The sequence below is a fragment of the Nicotiana tomentosiformis genome, chromosome 5 (assembly GCF_000390325.3).
Source record: "Nicotiana tomentosiformis chromosome 5, ASM39032v3, whole genome shotgun sequence".
Classification (NCBI taxonomy): domain Eukaryota; kingdom Viridiplantae; phylum Streptophyta; class Magnoliopsida; order Solanales; family Solanaceae; genus Nicotiana; species Nicotiana tomentosiformis.
In genome coordinates, this window is record NC_090816.1 from 93441578 (window position 1) to 93451356 (window position 9779).

Consider the following 9779-nt stretch of genomic DNA (forward strand, 5'->3'; position numbering starts at 1 on the left):
TTCGCTCGTGGAGATAAGTTTAGATATGACCAAACTCTTTCAAACTGAACTTGTTCGAATAAAACTGCTCCAAAAAAATCACTCGATGATTTAGGGTATCCCTATTTTACGGAACCTCAATATTGCGACCGTCTTTAGCTTTGACGTACATTTTTGATATTTTTATCACAATAAGTTTCCGGTGTTCATCCGGAGTCCTCAAAAAATCTGTCTGAGTTCCATCATCTTCGTTGTTAAACTCAGCTTAACAAGCAACCCCTTGCGGAGTAACAGAATACAGATATCTTTCAGTTATTTTAATATTAACTGAACGTTTCCTCACACTCATTTTTTTACATAACAACTATATCAATCGATCATACTCCATTGTGAGTGGCAACTTAACATGACACTGTGGAGAACAACTATAGCGTACTGAGTTATTCTCCACCATAACCTCACTCCCCCAATATAATGCAACCCTAATTTTTCGCTCTTCGGACATTATGACAAAATGCAAAATAAGTTAAGCAAACAAATATTTTGGAAGACCTGAAGGATCCTAAATGATTTTTACCGAAATTATGAAACTCTTTAAATAAGCAAAAAATCAGTCTGGAGATATAATAATTGAGGGTATAGCGCATGCATAATAGGCGCTATATATAACGCGTATCATACATGCGTTGTACCCTCAATTATTGGTAGGTCAGTAAAGTTCAGATGAATTATTTGTGGGTCAGTAAAATTTACATATAGCGCATGTAACTCATGCACTATACCTTAACTGACAAACGTGTCATTAAGGTACAGGAAGAAATGTGTTATATATAAATTGTTCATCAATTTTTTTTTAATCTATTTTGTGCTTTGAGTCCAAAAAAACAACGTTCAGGACTCTACTATATACTATTTCGTTAGACTTTGTACATGAGTAAAACTCAAGGAAAGTGAGGTGAGATCCAACTACTTGAGTAAAAAGAAAAAAGAACTGCTATACTACCTGATTGGTAGTTGATAGCTGCTTTTATCATTGCTGGTTGGCGGAACTTCTTGTCATATATGATTATTACTCCTCACCCATTTTTAACTTCAGACAAGACCTAATCATGCATTTTTGGGCAGGTTTACTACATTAAATTCAACCAACATGTCCACGAGAATACTCTTTTTAAATACCTATTCGCTAAAGAAACTAACTCTCCGCGACCACTACTAAGGTAGGTAATAAAATAGTTGGAATTTCTCTTTCTTAATCAAAAGTCTGGTATTATTAACTATGAAAGAGCAAAAAATATGTTGGTAGCAAGGGAACACTTTAGCTCCCTTTGTGGATTTTTACGGTGGGAATTTGAGTTAGTAGTGCCATGAATTTCACATATCGAATGCCTTTAAAAAAGAAAAAAAGAAACTACAACCCAGCAGTGCCAACACCCATCCCTCCCAGAAAAAACAAGATTAGATATAAAGACTTGGTTATAGATTTTTTGAAAATTTAATCCTTGGGATATGATAAGATATATGATTCGTCGTTGTTTAATTTATTCTATCTTTGAAATAGACTACGATTGAATAATGTGCAAAAGTGATTCTGTAAGAACTATAACAACACACAGGCAAATAATTATCCAAAGAACAGAGATGAAAATTGGGCTGAAGCATAAAGTGAAACGAATTAAGATAAAGAACTGAAAAATACAAAGATACTCCTAAACACAAAGTATAGACCCAAAGGTCAATTGTTAATGATAAAGGGAATACCAAAAAAAAAAAAAAAAAAACTTTCCCTTTCCAAAGACAATACATTTGTAATCTACACATCTTTGGCTCTCAAATTCTCAAGTACAACACCACTATTGCGCATGATATTCTAAACCATCATAACTTGGGACAAGGAGAGCTAGAAATTAAAACCACTAAAACAAAACATTGACATAAATAGAGTACAACAATAATTTATCATTCATAATCATCAAACTTGAGAACTGCTCCTGAATGAACCAAGGGCTTTAGCTGCACCTGCTCTCAATATGAATTGATGGTAGAATGCTGCAATGGCTGCTCCAATGAAAGGTCCTACCCAAAAGATCCACTACCAAAACATGAAAAAAATTAATCAACACAAAGTACTAAGTAATAAATAGTGAAATATATATATCACATACGTTTATTCTTAAAATTTTACAATGTTTTCTATAAAATCATAAATCTTTAAAGAGTTTCACTTCTCTACGTTGCAATATAAAATTGTTACACTATCAAGTCACTTATTAGTAAAATTAATAACCTCGAAGATAAGGTAATTAGTAACCTTGTAAGTCACGTCAAATTGCACCAAGTATGAGTGGATATATATAACTTAAATGCAAGAAAGGGAGAGGGGCTTACGTGGTCTTTCCAGGCTTTGTGTTGGTTGAAGATAACGGCAGCGCCAAGACTCCTAGCCGGGTTGATTCCGGTGCCGGTAATCGGAATGGTGGCTAAGTGAACCATGAAAACTGCAAATCCAATTGGGAGTGGTGCCAACACCTAGTATTCAACAAAACCACGTATATATTCATTGCTCTAACAAGATACTCCAGATCAATTTAATACTATATATTAAACTCTACTTTTGAAGTGTGCCATATTAAGAAGGACAAAAAAGGGCAAGCCAATCAAAGTTCAAAGTAAAACAACTATATGGAGATGCAATGGACTATTTGCGCTTGTACAACATAAGGAAATAAATACTTGAACTTGTGAACCAAATGTGACAAATATATTTTGTTTAAATTATTTTCAAATATGAAAAGGTGTAGTTACTATGACCCTCAAATACTTTTTTCTTTTTCTTATGACATATTTAATTATCAAGTTAAGGATTGAAAAACACATGGGAAGTTGAGGAATAAACTTAAAAAACATACTTGCTCCATATATAAGAAGGATTAATCTAGGGGGAGCAAATGGAAATTAATAATTAATATATTCTTACAGGGACATGAGAATCTCTAGCATTCCTCTTGGGATCAGTGGCAGAGAAAACAGTGTAAACAAGAACAAAAGTGCCGATGATCTCCGCCGACAATCCGACGCCGTGACTGTAACCGTCGGAGAGCATATTGGCTCCGCCGTCATAACGGTGGTAGTAAGCTGATTGGAAAGCCTTAACTAATCCAACGCCACAAATGGCTCCCAAACACTGAGCCACCATATACATGAGTGCCCTAATTAGGGATACTTTCCTGGCCAAGAATAGTCCAAATGTGACTGCTGGATTTATATGACCACCAGAAATACCAGCGGTGCAGTAGACAAGGACGAAAATCATGCCACCAAAGGCCCAAGCAATACCAAGAACCCCAACTCCAGCACAAGGATCACTTGTCGTTGCACTTTGGCTCTTGTAACCAATGACGGTCAGAACCGTTATGTAAAGGAATAGAAGAGTGGCTATGAATTCAGCAATGAGTGCTCTGTAAAAAGACCATTGGGTTAGCTCCTCTGGGTCTATCAGTGGTGCTGGCGGAGGATCTTGGTAGTCTTTGGTCGTGAACGACCCTTCACTATTCACGTTCTTTGCCATTTACCACTATGTATTTTCTTTCTTGACTAATACTAATATTTTTTTATGAGAGAGAGAGAAGTGTGGGTAGAACAGAGTGAGAGATATACAGGTTTATATAGGGGAAAGGACCCTTATTTTATTGTCACGTTTCGATCTTTCGTATCTCACTTTTTAGCATGATAATAATAAGGTTATTCATTTATTTTGCAAAATCTACCTATATATTTTTTATGGAATAAAGTAAATTACTTCCCAAAAACATTTCAAACTGATGAGGCTAGAGTTTCATTCCATTATCTCCCAATATCCTTAAAATTGGCAATATTGCAATAGCTCATCTAATTTGAAACCAAAAGGAGATCATGAAGTTAGCGTTATTTTTGGCACTTTCAAATTTGAACAAGGTAGAAAAATGACATTTTTTTATTTAAATTAATTTAATTTTATTCTAAATGAGATGATCTATATATAATTATCTATGATTTATTTTCAATTAAAATTTTAATTTCTTTTTTTTTTCTTAAACTCTATATTCAGCTAAAAAATACAACATAAAATGTGACTGGCAGAGTAATAGGCAAATAAATAAATTGGTACTACCTCCATCCCAATTTATGAACTTATTTCCTTTTTGGTTCATTCATAAAAGGAATGACTTCTTTCTAAATTTGAAAATAATTTTGCTTAAACTTATAACTCTACCCTTAATGAAAAAAATTTATAACCGTACAAATATTCTGTGCCTCTTTTTGAATTGTTTAAAATCACAAATTCTAAAACATTTTATTTTTTCTTAAATTTCTTGTCCAGTCAAACGTGTTCATATAAATTGAAACGGAATAAGTACATATAATTGGCCGTCCACGGGAAAATAAGTTTGAAGAATTTCGCTTTCACCGACCCAACAGACACAGCTCGTCAGCCCCCCACCCACTTACCACACATTTCTTCATTTTATTTAACGGCTACTTTTACTACTTACAAAGTCTCGTGCACCGCATTCAAGTCACTCATGTTTCACCCATTTGGCAAAAGCAGTGGCGGATGTAGCGTAGTATTATCGGGTTTAATTGAACCCATAATTTTTTATGCGGAATAAAAATTTATGTGTAAAAATTCATTAAAATTACAAAATAGTAGATATGAATCCTTAATTTTAAAAATATAATGGTTCAATACTAAAAACATTAAAAGTTGAACCCATAAGATTTAAATTCTGGATCCGTCTCTAGCCGCAAAAGAGACACAGTAAAAAGTTTATTATGGGCAAAAGGATGAAGATAATAAACAATTATTTTGAATTTGTTTTACATAAGGAAGAGAAAATAATTGTTTTTGTGTTATCAGGACAGTAATAGTATGTCTTTAATGAACTACAATAGTTTTGTCATATAGTTTTTGAGTTGTAAGAGGTGAAATTAAGTCTTGTGGATGTGAAGCTAGCTCGTCTTTCACTTAAACATGAATGCTGAGATACATTATGTGGAAGTTTCACCTACTAATCTACGGATGTAAACTTCAAACGGATATATATACCAAAATTACTAACTTTCCTTCACTTAGTAAATCTCACCCCAAAAAAGATATTTTGTAATAAGCTGTCTACGTTAATTAATATCTTAGAAGTCCAACCCTAATCTGCTTGGTAATTTTCTTTCCCTAATTGCTTACGAAATATTCAACAACTACATCAAGTAAAATGCATACGCAATACTTCCTTTACTTGTAAAATAACGTTGAAAGAAGACATGATATGATATCTAGTTCCAAGCAACTAATGGATTTGAGGAATTGCAACGATCATTATTGACTCCCATTTTTGCCCGTTACGGTCGGCAACTATTTTCAAATTTCAATTAAGCAATTTAATTCACCAATTGGCTGGCAAAGTGGTTTGATTTAGGTGAAATATTGTTTTGAAAATTGTCAGGAACAGCTAGTCATTTTATAGTTTCTAGATGCCAGTTATCTTTCTTCGAAGCTTAATTAGGATCCCTTTGCGTTGAACTTAGTCTTGATTCACTTATATTCTACTTTTTATGTTTGATAAAAGAGAAATGGAAAGAAAAGTTTCCCCAATAGTGATGCAAAAGCAAGAAATCCCCATTTGTGCCAACTATTTAGGGTGATCGTAATGTGCAGTTTGGCATTTGGTCAAGTGATCTTCTAGTTTTACTTGCCCTATATAAGATGAGGGCTTAATGCTTACTCGCACCTCCCTTCCCTTCATTTTTTTTAAGTTACCCATAGCTTGTACTCAAAAAAATAAAAAAATAAAAAAGGAGAAAGGAAAGAAAGGTACCTACGGGTGCTATACCATATTTAATTTTACGGAAAATGGTCAGAAATGCCCTTAACGTATTAGAAATGGTTCAAAAATACCCTCCTTCCACCTATGAGTTCAAATTTGCCCTTAATGATATTTTTAGGCTTAAAAATTCCTCTCTCTTAACGGAAAGATGACGTGGCATTGATGACATTTTAACATTAAGGGCAAATTTGAACTCAAAGGCAGAAGGAGGGTATTTTTTAGCCATTTCTAATACGTTAAGGGCATTTCTGACCCTTTTTCATTTTAATTAAACATGTAGCATTTATTTAGTCTGGCAAAACGTGAATTGTTTTTCTAAAAAATGAAAAAAATGAAGAAAAAAAATCAGTTTTTACAAAAAAAACTGCTTTAAAAAAAACTGAAAAATATTTTCTAAAACAATATTTTTGTAAAAACTAGAAACAAAAATTGAAAAGCAATTTTTTAAGGCAATATTTTTGTAAAAGCTGAAAAAAAAACATTTCCTCTTCTTCCTTCCTTGTTTGTACATATGCTTTACGAGTTTATTTTTTTTTTATATTTTAGTTCTTCTAATGAGTTAGTAGATCAAAACTGAATTATTTTCGTTTTTTTTCAGTTTTTAGTAAAAAAAACAAATTTACTTATTTTCAAACTAAATAAATATTACATGTTTAATTAAAATGCCATTTTTTCAGAACTGAGAAAGTCAATATATTCCTAAATAAATGCTGCATGTGTTAACTAAATAAATGTTACATTTACAAAATAAATGCCATTTTTCAAAAAAAGAATTTTCAATTTTTACAAAAATATTATTTTAGAAAATATTTTTCAGCTTTTTTTAAAACAGTTTTTTTTGTAAAAACTGGAAAAAAAATCTTTTCATTTTTTTCAGTTTTTAGAATTTTTTTTTTACGTTTTTCCAGACTAAATAAATGTTATATGTTTAATTAAAACGGAAAAAGGGTCAGAAATGCCCTTAACGTAATAGAAATGGCTCAAAAATGCCCTTAATGTTAAAATATCATCAATGTCACGTCATCTTTCCGTTAAGAGAGGAGCATTTTTAAGCCTAAAAATAACATTAAGGGCAAATTTGAACCCCATAGGTGGAATGATGGCATTTTTGAGTCATTTCTAATACGTTAAGGGCATTTCTGACCATTTTCCGTTAATTTTATAAAACATGCGAATTTAGATTTATTAGGCAGGATTGAAGCATAGAATTAAAGACGTGTTTGGTCTTAAGGAGATCAATGGCCATGGGAATGCGTTTTCTGAAAAATGACTTATCTTTTAGAAATATTTTCCTGAAAAAGCTTTTCAATGTTAAGTTGGAGAATGAAAAATAATTTGTGAAAAAATATTATAATTAAAGATTGGTAACAATTAGTAAATCGGATAGTGTTTTGGTAAATATTTTAAATATTAGAGATTGATAAGAACGTCTATATATTGATTTGAGATATAAAGTTAAGAATTGAGATAGCACTTATGAAAAATAACTTTCAATAAAATGTGAGGAAAGTCACTTTCTCCCGCTTGTCAATACTATGGTCACCTATATAGAAATTTTCAAGTATATAATTAATAAACATATATAGAATTTTGGCAAGCCTATATATGGTCACCAATACAACTAATTAGGGCAAAGGGTCGGAGGTAGAGGTTTAGTCGGATTCATTCAAATTCAATATGTTCGGCTTGGTGCTTGTATATATGTTAGTAAAATTTATTAAATAAGTTAAATAATTAATTTCAAACCCAATAAATCAAATGAGTTGTAGTAAAACCTCAAACTTGAACCATAAAGTATTAAAAATTTAGCTCCTCCTCTACAAGTCTTATGGACTAATTCTCTAACAAATTGCAGAAACAGATCGAGGGATAAATTCGATCGCCCTATCCCTATTATATCGTTGTAGAAGGAAAAGCCAAAGATAGTAGTAACAATCTAAAAGAAATGCTGTAAAAGGTAATTCGAGGATAAATCTTGGTTTGAAAATCCTATATTTCAACGCTTAAAAGGAAAAAAAATCATCTTTTTGGCTCGAGGCACAATGTTCTTTAACTATATTGTTCGAAATGAAGTATATTATAAAAAGAAGAAACAAAGGAGAATCTAGGAAGATCACGAGAAACCAATCAGAGCATAAGTATAAGAGGATACTCTTTTTTGTCTTTTTTCCTTTAAAATTACTTACCAAACCTAACCATAAAATAATGTTTTAATTTTTGTTTTTCAGTCTTGAAAATTTGGACCAGTTGCATTAAGAAAAACCCAGTTGCATGAGTAACGATCTTGTATATATTTGTCATGTTATATTTTCTTGCCACTTAATGTCTCTTTGAAGCCCCTATTTTTTATCCATTTCTTTCAGTTTGATTATGTTCTAGCTTCACGGTACGGTTTTGGAATAATAAGAGTTATAACTAATCGGTGTTAATTGAGCTATAGATATTTGATTAGGTTAGCTACTAACTTGTAATGATCCGACCGGTTGTTTTGAGAATTAGCGTCTCGTTCCGTGGTTTAAGATCTCGAGTAGTTTCGTATTGTGTAGTATAACTTGCGTGTATGGTCGGATTCAATTTTCGGGTGATTCAAGATTAATTTGGAAGAAAGGTTCTTGTTTTAGAAGTTTAAGTGGAAAGAGTAGATCGGAGTTTGACTTTAATGTAAACGACTCCGGAATGGTATTTTGATGATTCCAATAGCTTGGTATGGTGATTTTGGACTTAGGCGTATATCCGGATTTGAATTTGGAGGTCCGCAGGTTGATTTGATGCATTTTGGCGAAAGTTGGAAAGTTGAAGATTTGGAAGGTTGAGAGGTTTGATCGAGAGTTAACGTTGTTGGTATCGAGTTCGAATTGCGATTCCGGAAGTTGGTATAGCTCCGTTATATCATTTTGGGACTTGCATGCAAAATTTGAAATCATTCCAGGTTGATTTGATATGATTCGATGTGAGTTGTAGAAGTTGAAAGATCATTAGTTCATTAGGCTTGAATTGAGGTGCGATTTGTAGTTTTGATAATGTTTGTTATAATTTGAGGCCTCGAGCAGGTCCGTGTTATGTTATGAAACTTTTTGGTATGCTCAGACGAGGTCCAGAGGGCCTCGGGTGTGTTTCATATGGGCTAAGAGTATTTTCTCTATGTTTTGGAATGTTGATGGCTAGTGTCTGATGTTCTTATACGCGATCATGAGGTGTAAGTCGCGTTCGCGTAGTGTATTTTGTGGGTGGCAGAATCCCTTCTCCGCGTTCGCACTATCAAGGTCGCGATCGCGGACATGTGGAGAGCTAACTCATCGGGTTAGCGGTGTTAGGTCGTAATCGCGTAGTGGGTGGTCAGGTTGGGAGGCCATGAGCGCCTTTGCGGAGGAGCCTCGAGTTCGCGTAGGTTTGGAGTGTTGGTGCATCGCGTTCGCGTCTGTTCTTCCGCATTCGCGTAGCACATTATTTGGCACCTGATGATTTTCTTCTTCGCGATCGTGGGGGAATGTTCGTGATTGCGATGCATGTTACCTGGGCAGAATGTAAAAGTACTATATTTCGAGGGTTATGATATATTTATCATATTTTGAGTTAGAGAACGCAGCTATGGGCGATTCTAGATGGGATTTTCACGCTTTGGATTGAGGTAAGTGTTCTTGACGTGGATGAGATTATATTCCATGATTTCATCTTTGTTTTTATCATTAAATTAGTGATTTGAATTGGAAAAAATGATGAGTTTTGTAAAAACTTTCTGAAACACAAAAATGATGATTTGAAGGCCGATTTGATGATGGAATAGGATAATTTTGGTATGGTTGGACTCGTATCGGAATGGTTGTTCGGATTTTGTGAGTTTTGTCGGATTTTGAAGTGCGGGCTCGGGGTTGAATTTTGGTTTTCATTAAAGATCGAAACTTTATAATCCAGAATTATTTCCTATGGTTTTTATTTATG

The 9779-nt window shown here is 33.4% G+C and overlaps 1 protein-coding gene across 1 annotated transcript; it reads right to left on the reverse strand.

Annotated features, from left to right (window-relative positions):
- Positions 1-1633: 1633 nt before the first annotated feature.
- Positions 1634-3631, reverse strand: LOC104090108 (aquaporin PIP2-2-like). Its single transcript, XM_009595158.3, has 3 exons — positions 2957-3631; positions 2368-2508; positions 1634-2071 (listed from the first exon to the last, which is right to left on the reverse strand). Exons 1-3 carry the CDS (start codon positions 3545-3547, stop codon positions 1952-1954), a joined length of 852 nt encoding a protein of 283 aa, XP_009593453.1. The 5' UTR covers positions 3548-3631; the 3' UTR covers positions 1634-1951.
- Between the last annotated feature and the right edge of the window lie 6148 nt (positions 3632-9779).

Excerpts from the sequence above, each read along its gene's own strand:
- LOC104090108 (XM_009595158.3), bottom strand. The coding sequence starts at position 3,547 with ATGGCAAAGAACGTGAATAGTGAAGGGTCGTTCACGACCAAAGACTAC. Across the intron at positions 2,509-2,956 it reads CTAGAGATTCTCATGTCCCT|GTGTTGGCACCACTCCCAAT; the intron begins GTAAGAATATAT and ends GTTGAATACTAG. Across the intron at positions 2,072-2,367 it reads ACAAAGCCTGGAAAGACCAC|TGGATCTTTTGGGTAGGACC; the intron begins GTAAGCCCCTCT and ends ATGTTTTGGTAG.